The 15,185-nt window shown below is 36.9% G+C and overlaps 2 protein-coding genes across 4 annotated transcripts in view; one reads left to right on the forward strand and one right to left on the reverse strand.

The window, feature by feature from the left end:
- The window catches only part of LOC123873921 (cyclin-dependent kinase-like 4), a 41,913-nt gene that overhangs the window by 12,696 nt on the left and 14,032 nt on the right, over positions 1-15,185 (forward strand). The window contains exons 1-6 of one of the 3 annotated variants that reach the window (XM_045919021.1): positions 4,087-4,172; positions 4,608-4,722; positions 5,451-5,591; positions 5,897-6,091; positions 6,720-6,889; positions 7,320-7,441. In XM_045919021.1, the coding sequence (XP_045774977.1) occupies positions 4,648-4,722; positions 5,451-5,591; positions 5,897-6,091; positions 6,720-6,889; positions 7,320-7,441 (703 nt within the window). In that variant the 5' untranslated portion in view covers positions 4,087-4,172; positions 4,608-4,647. The other 2 variants (XM_045919020.1, XM_045919019.1) reach the window with 2 other exon arrangements.
- LOC123873925 (SH2 domain-containing protein 4B-like) overlaps positions 9,867-15,185 on the reverse strand; it is a 76,679-nt gene continuing 71,360 nt past the window's right edge. The window contains exon 12 of the transcript XR_006797804.1: positions 9,867-9,877. The gene's annotated coding sequence lies outside the window, so the exon portion shown is untranslated. The remainder of the gene's footprint in view (positions 9,878-15,185) is intronic.

The raw sequence follows: 15,185 nt of genomic DNA on the forward strand, positions 1-15,185 counted from the left end.
AGTGCACGAGTGTAGACTCTTTTAACTTCTTTTAAGTTTACTCACTGCTATGAAGCCTCGTGGTTTACCGAAAGCAATTTCTGTCGTTCAGTTAACGGTAAGCATTGTAACCCGACAGCGATTACTTACCGTCCTACCGACCGGCAAAGTTGGAGCCGTTATCGGAATGTATACGATTTATACAGGCGGCGACACGCGAGCTTACTGCCTTCAAATATTTGTTTTGCCCTTTTATTGGAAAGTTTTGAACCACTTCATTCACAATGTAGTCTACTACATCGTGCGGCCTACTATAAGTAATTTAAGGTACGGCCGGCCTCAAAATTCGAGTAGCAATTCCGCGATACTGCATCAAAAACCTGTCGCACTTATGACCTTTTTAAAAAATTATGGGCAGTAATAGGCTAATCGTCGAGTAGCGATGAAGGAAAATATCGTGAGGAAACCTTCACGCCTAAGAGTTCTCCATAATGTTCTCAAGGGTGTGTGACGTCTGCCAAGCCGCATTTGGCTAGCTTATGGTCAAACACTTCTCATTATAAGAGAGAAGACCTGTGCCGACAGTAGTGGGCCGGTGATGGGTTTGTCATGATGGTTCAGTTTATAATTCAGAACTTTGATACCGCCAGTTAAGTTTTAAAAGTGTAGGCGCAAGATTCGTACGTCAATTTAAAAGCTATAAAGTTATTAAGGGGGGTTGACATTGACTCGCGTGGAGCGCCCATTACGCGCACGAATCCTTGTGACATGACATGTTTGTGTGTGGTTGGTTCATTTTTTATGACGTTTGCTGTAGGTACCACGTACTCGTACAATGTCGACATTGTGTGCCTACATGGCCTACTTAAAAAGGTCCGTACTTACTTTAAGTTATTTATAAGCCCTGGTAGCCTTGGAAGTTTTTACATTTTGGTCTTATTTAGGGACACAGAACTTTCGAAATAATATAGATATTTACACTCATTTTTTGGGTTCAATACTCGAACCCAAAAAAACTTATTTAAACAAACCTATAAACAGGCTATTTACTAAGCCGAGACGGACAGTGGCTGTCTGTTTTTCAGTCTATCTGCCAGCGGGCTGTATCTCGAACCGTAATAGGTACTTAGAGAGTTGAAATTTTCACAGAATTAATATTTTTAAAAAAAGCTTTCAAAATGGCTGCCGTGTAAATTTAAAAAAAAACATAGTCTTGTAAGATAGTACGGAACCCTTCGTGTGCGAGTCCGACTAAATCGGTAACACACAAACAGACAGAATTATTTTCGCATTTATAATATTAGTAAGGATATTGAAATTTCACGTATTTTACTTTTGTACTTTGACTTACAGTTTATTCTTTATGATTAATTGACATACCTTGTTTTCCCCGATTGGTCTTCATTTATTACATCCAACTATTGGTTTTCATAAAATTAAGTAGGTATATGTAATAGTAAAATTACGTTTATGAAAAGTTACCTAATGTATTTGTAATGGCCCTCACTTGTGTCAATTTGACCGTGACCGCCCTGTCTCTAACCACCAAACTATTTGTAGGTACTATTAACTTAAGACTAAACGTTTATTTTGTTAGCATAGCAAACATTTTCTGACATTGAACTTTATACTTAGTAGTAACTTTTTCGGGTTCCGTACCACCCAACGGGACCCTATTTCTTTTTACATATTTCGGATTTCGGTAGTTTCGACATCAATTACTGTAACCATACAGCTACTATAATGTTAGTTTGACTTTTCATGGTATTTAAATTTCAAATTCGACAAAGAAATCTTTTTTTAAGGGATTTTTTATAATTGTAATTTTCTAAAGTAAGTAGAAAGTTGGATTTCCTTCCATATTATATAATATGGGGACTTTTTATATCAAAAGTCCCAAATCCCCATTGAACCACTTATCATTAAAAAAATTATATGGGGCCAATCAACGACAACCAATTTTTTTTTTGCAAAATGTCTAATTTCATTGAATTAAAACAAAAAACTATTCAGATATTTTTGCAACGTTATTAATTATCCTACAGTATTGTCCCTGACATTTAGTAAATTGCAAAATAATAACTTAGCTAACGTTCTATAAATAACAAGCGATTGCAAAAAGTTCACCGCTGTTGTCATCGCTAATTTTAGATTAACTTTTACGTTATCATTTATAGGTATAATCTAACATAGAACTTCAACAATTATCTACCTAATACTTATATCTGTTGGAAGTTGGGATTCACGCAAAACAAATATGAATACCCATGCTTATCTATACTAAAGTGAAAGTGTGTCTATCTGTCTGTCTGTCTGCAAGCTTTTCAGCCCAATAGTTTAACAGTCCCCACGGGACCGTTTAATCGATTTATATGAAATTGGGTGCTGTGGTAGTGTGTGTCCCGTAAATTGACATAGGCATCTTTTAAAAAGCCTATAAAAAAAAGAAAATCAAAGAGTTCTCACGGGACTTAAAAAAATCTAAATCCATGTGGATGAAACCGCAGTCATCATCTAGTAGTTTATAATCAAAACTCGATTATAATCTTCAATTCTAAAATATTGATTTTTATTTGGATATTTTCAGTTTTCATGCACAAAACATAAAAGCGAGTCTATTTAGGTACCAGATTTAGTGCTGATAGCGATATTTGAAATTATTTAATACATAATGTTATACTATTGTCCCCAGTAGTGAACATAATATAAATACATGTAAGTATTACTTTAGCCGCATTGTACGACAGGCGGTTAAAGTTACATTACGGTTACCGTTAACATTTGAACGTCAATAAAATCACAAAAGGTTGCCACAAGTCAATGTTTAACGCTAATCATAATGTAACTTTAACCGTCTGTCACGCAACTGGACCTTAGTGGAAAACCACTAACTAATAGTTATAAGCTCTAATCATATTATAAGCCATGGGAAAGGGAAGGTGCAGTCAATTATATACCGTTCCAAAGCATGAGCGGAAAGCGTTTTTTTTAGGTGATTCATGATATTATGTCTCATGAGTTATGGAGTCGTGACATTATTCATGACTTCAAGAGACTTTACTAAGTTATTCAATTTTGGATGGCAGCGCTATAATGTGTACACATTTATCTCAACTAAATTGACAGGTTTTATTCTAGTGCTATCGTTTTTAACCCCCGACCCAAAAAGAGGGGTGTTATAAGTTTGACGTGTCGTATCTATGTATCTGTGTATCTATCTGTGGCATCGTAGCTCCTAAACTAATGAACCGATTTTAATTTAGTTTTTTTTGTTTGAAAGTTGGCTTGATCGAGAGTGTTCTTAGCTAAAATCCAAGAAAATCGGTTCAGCCGTTTGAAAGTTATCAGCTCTTTTCTAGTTACCGTAACCTTCACTGGTCGGAGGTGTTATAAATTTTTAATTTACACTATAGTTAATACAACAACCTTGCAAGAAACTGTATAAGAAAGTTTCTCCTTGTTATCACACTTCACACTAATATTATAAAGGCGAAAGCTTGTATGTGTCTGTATGTGCGTTCGTTTGTTACTCTTTAACGCAAAAACTACGGGACGAAAATGAATGAGCATGGAGATAGATTACGCCCTGGATTTACACATAGGCTACTTTTTCCCCGGAAATTTAAAGAGTTCCCACGGGCTTTGAAAAACCTAAATCCATACGGATGAAGTCGCGGGCATCAGCTAGTCACACTATCACACTAATATTATAAAGGCGAAAGTTTGTATGTGTGTGTGTGTGTGTATGTTTGTTACTCCTTCACGTAAAAACTACGGGACGGATTTGGCTGAAATTTGGAATGGAGATAGATAATATCCTGGATTAGCACATAGGCTACTTTTTATCCCGGAAAATCAAAGAGTTCCCACGGGATTTCGAAAAACCTAAATCCACGCGGGCGAAGTCGCGGGCATCGGCTAGTATTGAATATTTGTTGACTTTGGAAGCATGTTTTAGCTTTTTTGTACATAGTGCACACTGTGCAAAATTGTATGTGTACTTTTTGATGTAATTTCCTGTTAATTATACCACTGGCCAAATTAAATATTCCCAACGACAAAATAACCAAACTAGGAATTAATGTCATTTGTAGAACGGCCTTTGTCTGAGAACTATCAGTTTTTTTTATAAATGTGCCTGTAAGGCCTGTCAATAATAGTTGATATAAAAATTGTTTTCAAGAGCTTTTGAAGTGGGTATTTATTTTGATTTTTCGAAAATCTAAAAAATCTAAACTTTTCCCAACTAAATAAATTACTGAATTAAATGTAGGTATTGTGCAACATATTCTGCAATATATTTCAATAATTCGAAGGTTTGCTTACTACCTATTAATTTCAATAACTCAAACGCCTAGTACACATTGGCCTAACGCAATCGGCGAACCAAACAGGACACTTACATTTGCCGCGTGCGGCCAGCTGCTGGCTTGTGTGGGTTTTCATACCAACTTTAAAGGATCTTGTTGGCGCAATCCGCATTCAGCGTTGCCAAGTGCACTAGGCCATTGTGTACTGGTATACAGGAGAACTTTTCCAGTTTTTATTCCATTACTTTTGAGTTCTGTCTTACGTATCTGTATAACTTTAGAAACTTCTTTGTATAATAAAGTGCATGTTTCCCACAGGATCCTCAGGTGTTGAAGATGCCCCATCACCGCAGACACGATGATGGACCGACGCTCTCTCACCCCCTCCACCCCTAGGAGTCAAGCCATGAACAAATACGAGCAGTTGGCTGTTGTAAGTGTGCCTTAGCTTAATCAGGACTTCCCACATGATTGGGGAAAAGTTCTAATTAAAAAAAACACAACTACTCTACCATTTTGAATTTTTCCAAAAAACAAAAAAAAACCAGTGTCACACGGAAACGGAATGCTGTAAGGATCCTAACGATATCCCTTACATCCAGAACTGTTCAGGCATTTGGAAGTTATGGTGGAATAAAGATCGGATGGAAAGATGTACATCGGTACATGACGGTGACAATACAAATTTTTCCTCTTTACCGTCATTAGGGCAATTATAAAGGAAATTGATGTCAAGAAAATGCTAGAGCCCGAATGTTTTGGAGGAATCCTACTTTACGCCCAATTACAAGATTGTAATTGTCAAGCAGTCCTTAAGTCTTTTTTTTTATTACAAGTTAGCCCTTGTCTGCGATCTTACCTGTTAGTTAGAAATGATGTAGTCTAAGATGGTAGCGGGCTATCCCTTATCGGTTTCTATACGAACACTATTTAATCGCTTGGCGGTACACTTTTTCCGGTAGGGTGGTAACTAGTCACGGTCGTAGCCTTCCATTAGGTCAGATCAGCGACAATTTAGAAATCATAAAATCCCAAATTGCCTCTGCCGGGGATGGAAGCCGGGACCTGCCACTTATAAGACCACAGCGCTCACCAATGCGCCAGGGAGGTCGTCAAAACGGGAGGTTGACAGTGGTTAAGTCAACAATGACCCTTTTCCAGGTAGGCGAGGGCTCGTACGGCGTGGTGCTGAAATGCAGGCGCCGCGACACGGGGCAGCTGGTCGCCATCAAGAAGTTCCTGGAGACTGAAGACGATGCCGCCGTCAAGAAGATGGCGCTCAGAGAGATTAGGATGCTGAAGGTTAGGGCACAAATATATAACTTACCTTCCTTTCTATTTTGTATTATTATTATAGATAGATATAGATACGCGAGCAACTCACTGCCTCTCATGGCCCCATCAACCTCTCGGTTATATTATGTGCTGAATCACAGTAGAGCCCCCTTGTACTTGCTTGCTTGGCAAGGGGCGCTTTTTTGACTCTCTACTAGTTTTTTACTCATTCTTTCTCACTATTCTGGGGCTTATTTAAGATCCTTTTCTGTCTACAATTTCCGTTTTATAGCACTTTTGATGTCCTTGAAGATTAGATTCTATTTTTCCAGAAACTGCGACATGATCATCTAGTGAACATGATAGAGGTGTTCCGTCGTAAGCGTCGATTCTACCTGGTGTTCGAGTACCTGGATCATACGCTGCTCGATGAGCTGGAGTCATCTCCCGGCGGTTTAGGCGAGGACACTGCGAAGAAACACCTCTACCAGCTGTTGAAGGGCGTCGAGTATTGCCATCAGAATTCGGTAATTATTTGACTCTAAAGATATAGTTGTTACATATTTTAGAGCCTCAATAGCTCAACCGGTATAGGAGTGGACTGAAAACCGAAAGGTTGACGGTTCAAACCCCGCCTGTTGCACTATTATCGTACCTACTCCTAGCACAAGCCTGACGCTTAGTTGGAGAAGAAAGGGGAACATTAGTCATTTAACATGGCTAATATTCTTTATTATGAAAAAAAAAACTGAATTTACTTAGAAGTTTGTGTCTTGCTTGGAAGTTGGATCCTAGTAGCTATTGTGGGTAGGGAAAAGATCATAAATTCTAGGCTATGAAGATGCTGTTTTAAAGCGCAATGCATACCTAGAGAGTGGAGTAGGGTTACGGCTCCACTCCACTCCATGTGGGTTTTAAGTTTTCTCTAGTGTCTCTGAAATGTTTTATATTCTTTATTGTACACCATTATAAAAAGAAAAATACAAAAGTAACACAAAGAAGAAGTACAAATTAGCAGCTTATCGGTTTGAAGCTATCTCTACCAGGCGACTATGATCTGCACCTTAGTTCACCGATACCTTGTTTTTGTGTCTTATAGTATGAAATGAGTCCAAAGTGGCAAAAATAAAACTCGTTTTGAATTTTTCATTTCAGATCATTCATCGTGACGTGAAACCAGAAAACGTGTTAGTCTCTAACAATGGAATTGTCAAGTTATGCGACCTTGGCTTCGCAAGAGCTCTGGCAGCACCTGGAGAACCATACACGGAGTATGTGGCCACCAGGTGGTACAGAGCTCCAGAGTTACTGGTTGCTGAGCATAGGTTTGTACACAATCTTCAGAAAATATTCAAACAAGAATTTGTCATTCTTGAATGAAAGAAGAATTTAAAGTAAAATTAATTTTATCACTATATTGATTAAAACTCAGGAAAGGGAGCATGGTACGGCTACGATCTAGGAAAAAAATAATTTTCTTTTCTTCCAAATAGGGAACAATTTGATTCTCAAAGTCTTTCTGAAAAAACTCTGAATGCAAGGCATAAGGGCAAGTTGTTACTAAAATTTAACCTAGATAATAAGAGCTTGTTAAATATTAAGTCACTCTTTGTGACATTACCGGACAAAATCTGTAAGTACCCAAAATATATCAAATAAAATTAAGCCCCTAACTAAACGCTTTAACTTTTAAGGAGAATAAAGGTTCAACAACTTTTTTGCGCATTAAAGAGTCAAAGCAAATTTTGTTTACAGGTATGGTCCAGAGGTGGACATCTGGGCGATGGGTTGTCTGTTCGCGGAGATGCTGACAGGAGATCCGCTGTTCCCCGGCGACTCTGACATCGATCAACTCGCGCTCATTATAAAGACTGTAGGTCAGTATTTTGTAAATACTTTAGAAGATTACTCGTGGATCCTTGCGATCTTCACTTTGTTTTAGGTAAAAAAAACTGGCCAAGTGCGAGTCAGACCCGCGCACCGAGGGTTCCGTACTCGGGTATTTTTCCGATATTTTGTACGATAAATCAAAAACATAAAAATAAATAAATATCTGTTGTAGAATGTACCTACAGGTAAAGCCCTTTCATATGATATCCCTCTTGGTATTTTTGGGTAAGGTCTGACGAAATCACAAACACAATCTTTATGATAAATTATTACACTTTTATTTCATATTTAAATTTATTAACTTTTACATTTGTGTCAAATAAATGTTGTTCCTCTTACGTTAGTATATTTTTGAATGTCGTCGTTTTAAAACCACTCTTACAGGTAACCTCTCCACGTTTATTAGCCACTCCCCTTTTTATCTTATCGTTATCGGCCAATCCAAATTGTACAATGAATAAACTTAGTGACTAATATACAAATCATCAAGCTCGTTTCACAAATCATCTAAGTAATAAAGATGTTTTCATCTTATATATTGATTACAAATATTATCCTTTATTATGCTACAATTCATCAACTAAAAACTATAAGAATTTTATATACAGTACGTTTATCGATCAGATGTTGAACAACTTCAGCCAATCAATGACGCCTTCTAATATGATGTTATGATTTGAGTGGCGCCAACTATGTTTTATAGATAATTAATATGGGCCAAGCTTACAGCTCGGCCATCCTGTTTTAAGCGAGTCTCATCGCTTTAAAAAAAAAATTAAAACTTAAGTAACATGTAAACTTCACAACCAAAATGACAAAGACTTAGTTCAACAAAACAAAAAAAAAATTAAGATAGTAATTAATTAAATTAATATTCTTGCTAACTTAACTAGAAGGAATATACAGTTTTATTGATACATTGGTATTGATTATGATTGCAACTTAATTTTAGAGCACTCGCAGCACCCCTTTCCATCCGATATAATTAGAAAATAGCAGATAAACTCAATTCAATTCCAAACTATTTACCCTCGCAACTTTACCTGCCAGTCTACAGTAGCACTCAAATTTAGCCTTTAATCTAAAATTCATTTTTCTGTTCTCTTCCGCTAATATTAAAATAAAAAGATGCAGACACTCTAAATTTATAAATAATTTTTCAAAAATCATAAAGATATCAAAAATTGCGAGACCAGTAGCAACTAAAGGAGGCCTCAATTTAATCAAAGAAGGTAGGTATATGCATAAAGTCCGAAGCATCAATTATAACTCACAAGCCAATATTTTACAGGAACACTCAATAGAGATTTGGGGATGAGCATGTAAAACTAATTACTAAAAACTACTTTAAAGGGTTTCAAGTATCTCAAAATAAATTGTTAAAAGTTGTGTTCCAACTAGACTCTCCTTCCCACTAAAGAATTATATAAGAAAACTGATGAACTATATTATATAAGTCAATTATACAAATTCAAAATATGTCTATTTGTTAGGAAAATACTATTAAAGTCCGTACATACACGCATCACTTTAAAGCTAAATCTCATAAATATGGTACACAAAACGAACATACCTATTATGCTACAATTACATAAAGCTAGGACTAATTATGGTATGTAAACTACCTAGCTCTACTACATAATGTACTTGCCGAAACTCATACTGGAGGAAAAATCTTTTACAAAGTTTAAAGTTTAATCAAACAGTGTCAAACACCATAGATATCTTAGCTAGATGTAGGTATAGTTTGTTAACGAATATAACGTGTTTTGACTTTTTATATTATTGTATAGTCACCATACCTTTAAAGATTATGTTTTCTTCTATATTTATATTTAGAATCGGGAGCGATTCTTAATATGAATATGTGTAAGTGAACTTCTTGTCCTTTTGATAAAATAAACTCTCTAAACTTAAAGTTAATCGCCGCCAGTTCTCGATTTAAATCACAAAACATTTTCATACACTTTCAACGCAATAGTTTTACGCACATATTTTCTTCTTCCCTTCTTATTGGAAAATCGCGGATTCCGAGCCTTGGCGCGTCTCTCTTCTACCGGGATACATATGTGATTGTCCTTATTTCCCTCCAGATCCAAATTTTTAATGACCCTTATCCTAGGGTTCTTTCCCTCCAGATCCAAATTTTTAATGACCCTTATCCTAGGGTCTACCTCCTTCCTCCTATAGGACTTTTTGTCCATAGCCCGTAACCTCGGGGCTTTCCTTCCTTGGGACTTTGTGTCCCTGACCCATACCTAGTTTTGGGTCTTTCTTTTCCTCATTTATTCATTTCCAACATCCTTGGATCCTGCAAACATAAAACACTTTGAGTAGACCGTTCATTTAATTTTGTTTCATAAGCATCCATCATAATACAATCCGACCTAAGAGAAGTAATTTTACTTGGTAACCTAGAAAACCTATTATCATTATTATAATTTAGTTTTCTCCAGTTCCGTACCCCTCGAAGGGTGCCTACGAGACCCTATTTTCTAAACCTCTGCTCTCCGTCCGTCTGTCCGTCTGCACGTGCGTCACGGCCTGAACCGTGAACGGCGTATCGTGAACCGTGATAGTTAGAGAGTTGAAAGGAACGTGATTACGGATGTATGAAAATCCTATGCCTGGTTGCTTCCAATTCAAACTTTTTCTTTTAATGCAGATTACGCTTCCCATATTTCTTACAATTACCTATTGTTTTTTTTTTTTTTTTTCTAGCAAAATCCACATTCTGAAGTACTAATGGACAATGTTAAACAAACGCCAGGGTACAGTAGTTGCGTCACTTGTGCCTCTTAACCATATAATATCTACATGCAAAAAGAATCTTTGATTTATAATTTCACATGATACTTATATATTTTATTTTAGCCATAATATGCACCATATGGCGTACTTTGTCGTTTCGAGTAACATAAGCAGAACTACCAAATTCGACCCTGGGAACGACACAGTCGCGACTCGCCGCCGAATGATACCTATTAGTTTATCATTAATTCCTTTTCATAGAGAAAAGCGATATCAACATAATAGCAGGAAAAAAAATGAAATAAATATTCCGTTCGATACATCTCTATTCTCTACGACATCAAGATCTCTATCACAAGCTGATCGATCATAAAGATTAGAAGAAAGTAGGTACCTTATACATTATTTTATATGTTAACCGTAATGACCCGCATCTGTTCGATTTTCCTTTATTCGTTTCGTAAAAGATTCGTCCTCGTACGTCCATCATCATCATCATCGTCATCTACATCGTCATCATCATAAGGTCACTGTTGAACATAAACCTTCCCTAGTAAGCACCACACGTACTGTCCTCAGCCTTCCTCATTCAACCCCTGGTTCCTATTGATACAAACCACTAAACCCCCCCCCATCAAATGTGTACCTATCTACATCCATCCATCATACCCAAATGCCGTGCTGGTTGATGTGATGAGCGACAAAGTGTTAACCTCTTCAATACCTCATGGAACTGTAGGAATAGCCATGGAAGACCTCCAAACCGAACGTTGATATTTTGTGTAAGTGGTCCCACGAGTCAAAAAAAAATATTCTTGTCCATAAAGGAACAAGCCACGATATAGATTCTTCTATCGGAACTTAAATATTCCAATCACTGCATGTATTCCAACTAATCAGTTTGCTACTGTATATTTGAAGTTGATAATAAATAAAAATGTTAGCTTAATTAAATTCCTATGATAATTCGATTTTTGGTGCATCAACCAGCTTCACCTATTATGTAAAATTAAATATATATATTTTTTTTAAATTACCGGCTGTACATTTTAAACTAACCTAATCAAAATATACTTTCTTACTAATAACTTAATCTTAAAAATTTTCCAGAGGATCCTTCCGCCTCAAATTAACTCAATGATAAAAATGAACAGGAAACTTTAAATGTTGTAAAATCCAGCCAATGCTTCGTACCTTGCCTTATTAATCCAATAGGTACTTCTTTGGATTTTGTCAAAACAAAATACTTTTACTTGTTGAGTGTATAATAAATAAATAATGTAATAAATCAATTAACTGTTAAAGCTAATAACTTTTACAGAAAGCGAACCTCATGATATCTCTTATGAGTTTTAAGCGTAAAATTACCACGCCGAAAACAAAACATGAGCTGACAGTATTCTTATTTGATATACATAATCCAGTAATACTATATCTATCTACATAATTCGTAAATATGTATGTATAGTTTGTAAGTTACTATTTCACTTTATGCTGTTTCAATGCTTTAAGTTATTATTTTTATCTTTGTCTCATTTTTTTAGTTTAGCCTCATTCTATTTTTAAACTTACTATTTCGCTATAATATTTACAAGTAACCTCATCGAAGACTACACGGTCTTCTGATAACCCAACAAGCATTTATCCAACAGCTATCGCTTTCACCCGAACGGAGGTTCCCTGAAATATACTGAGATAACAATACCTAGTTGACACATGGATGTACAAGAGCGGCAACAAGCTATGACCCCCTCTAGTCATAACTATATCTTTATGATTGTAACATTTCAAACAGTGAAAGTATGTATAAACGATTTCGTCCATAGGACATGCGCTCTAAAGAATGTTAATATAATTATCAGCAACTAAAAGCTTGAAGAAACTAATAGGTACAACTTGTCTTTGAAGTATGAAAATATGCACATTTATCAAGTATACCAGTTCATCAAACATTAAAGTACGCATTTATAAAATGATAACTCACTTATTAATCAAGATAACTACCTGTTTATCAAACCTACCCTACCAAATATAAATAACTACTCACCAAATGTAATACTTTATAACTTAAGTAAAAATATGAAACAAATGTGCATCAACCACATACATACACTCTTCAAATTCATCCATTTATCAAAATGTTATATAATATAACCATTCACCAAATCCATTATATACTTAGTTCATTAAATAGCTTAGTCAAACTTTACTCCACTTGCCACGATTGCAAATTTTCCAAAATAGTCAGCCGCAAACATTGCAGCTCATCTCACTTGATAATGCATCCCTCCCTCAGAAAAACAGGCATTAGGAATGTCTTTCCAAGACGCGCGAGAGACAGCCACCGTGGCTTTTCGCGAGATTTAATCCAAATTGAACTAATGCCTAAATAAATGTTTTAATTAGAGGGCGATTGCTTTTGCAACCTCTAACCGTCCAATCAAACACCGAAAGTATTCAATAATCCGAGACGTAAATAAAAAACCCGTCAGAACACCGTATTTATAAAAACAGAGACAAGAAAAAGATTCCTCCTCGCAATGAGATCGCGTGACATCCAACAAGTGAATTATCGACTTTATTACACAACTTATCCTCAACATGTTTTACATCATTTCCTACAATTGAAATCTTTCTATTTTAAATACCCTAACTACAACTTCATAATCCAACCAAAAATCACACTAGATTTATCCCTCGGTCCCACATCTTTAATGCTTTTTTTTTCTGTTTCGGTAACTAAAACAAAAAAAATATATATATACTCATGTTATAAAACGTTGTCAAAGCTTTCCTGAACGCGCTAAATAAGCAAAAACATAAAATCAGGCGAAATGCCAGACCAGCCGAAAAACCTTCAATGCTTAATCAGCCTAAAAAAAAAATTATGATCACTATTCATATTATCATGAGATACTACCGGCGCTCCTAAGCGAAATTTATAAGGCACCGCATTTCGATTTTATCAAACAGACTGATCAATTTCGAGAGCACAACTGTTGCGGCGCGTCGCTTGTAAATGCGTAACAACGCCTGGGAACTTGTCCCACTATAGTTAACGGGGCGTGAGTGGGTGGTCAGGTAACTATTTTGCACCCTGTCCCTCAGTTGGCTCGTAGGCTGGTTCTAACGTCCCGTCCCGTGCACCCCGGTCGTGCACCTCTACCGCGACAGGTAGATGTAATTTATTGGTATAGACGAAGAGAGGTTTCTTGAAATAAAATACTTATTTCGTATGCTAGTCTCTGGGCTGACTTGGGCTGACTTGGGCTGACTGATTGGTCTCGGCTCATGGAGTGGTATTTATATCATGAAGCCAGTAAAATATTCCCACACCAATGAGTGAACCCTTCGAGACCCTCTTTATTTCAAGTTAAGTTTCACACACTTATTTCTTAGCAATAAAATAGGTTGATTTAAACACAAAAATGACAAGTTAACATAAATTTAACCTTAATTGGCCTCTACAATACAATTGGCCTCTATTCTAATTTCTGTTCTCACTAGGCTCCTAATAAATCTAAAACATAAGGGCCTTTTAACCTACACTACACTACTTGAGTTCCAAATTCTACGAGTTTAAACACTTTAGTCAAGCACGTAGACGACGCGAGGAGTCATAATTTAAAACGTTCTTGAAACGTTCCTTTTTTGTGGGCAAACAGCGAAACATGGCCCTTTGCCTAACTTATAGGTACGTCGTGCGCAGAATTCACACAATATTAAATCTAGTCGCTAACATCCTCCCCCTTGTGCGTAGCACCAATCTTCGAACCTGGCGATGCTACATCTGCTGCATCACGACTGAATCTGAATTCTGAACTGGCTCGACGTAGCACTCCTCTTCTTGTTTCGAAAACTCAGGACCAGTAAACCACATGTGACTCTTTGATAAGTTTTCTGGTACATCACGCGTGTCATCATCGGCTGGATTCATGCAGTGCCATTCATGTGGTTGAATGACATCTTCGATTTCTGCAAGTCTATGTGCCACAGATGTCTCGAAGTATCTGGGATCCGACTTGATCCATGACAGGACAACGCTGGAGTCTGTCCAATAAGTCTTTCTCTTGATTGTCAGATCTGACTCATGTATAAGTGATTCTAGTCGGCTTCCCAGCAGTGCAGCTTGTTTTTCTATTTGCTTATCCCAGCCAATTCCACTTCTGCATATATTTTGCAGTAGCTTTTTTCCTTGTATCAAAACTGGTGATGCCAGCCCTAACGGGTCTAATGTGCTCATGACTGCACCAGTGACTTCTTTTTTCGTTGGAATTCTTTTTTCTTGCAGTACTTCTTGGGGTGTGTTCCGTAGACAAGTACGAAACCCGATGCTGTCCTCTTTAGTGAACCACCGTAAGCCTAGAGTTTTCTCTTCTTTTTCTCCAAGCTCTATTTCAGTCTTGTCTACATTTTCTTTTGTGATTTGCTGGATAAGATTCGGTTGATTCGATGCCCATCCTCTTAGTACGAATCCTTCTTTTCTGTGGATGTAATCTACTTCTTTCTCAACTTTCACGAGTACTTGTTCGGAGTGAAAGCTATGAAGATAATCATCCATGTAATGGTTACGTACTACAGCTGTTGCTGCATCTGGATACCGTTCTTTGAAGTCTTCTGCGTTTCTATTCTTCACAAAGATAGCTATGCTTGGTGATGAAGTTGCGCCGAATATGACGGTGTTCATTCTATATTCTTTCGGTGGAGCGTCTCGACGACCTTCTCCCGATAAAAATCTCAAATAACCCTTGTCTTGAGGTCTTATTTTTATCTGCAGGACCATTTCTTTAATGTCTGCTGCTACTGCCGTTAGGCCTTGACATAATCTTGTTAACACCCCGAAGAGAGATTGCAGAAGATCAGGTCCTGATAGAAGAGCTTCATTCAAACTTCTCCCTTGGGACCTAACTGCAGCGTCAAAGACGATTCTTACTTTCTTTTTAAATGGATGTATGACAGAGAAGTGAGGAAGGTACCATT

Source organism: Maniola jurtina, chromosome 17 (assembly GCF_905333055.1).
Source record: "Maniola jurtina chromosome 17, ilManJurt1.1, whole genome shotgun sequence".
NCBI lineage: Eukaryota > Metazoa > Arthropoda > Insecta > Lepidoptera > Nymphalidae > Maniola > Maniola jurtina.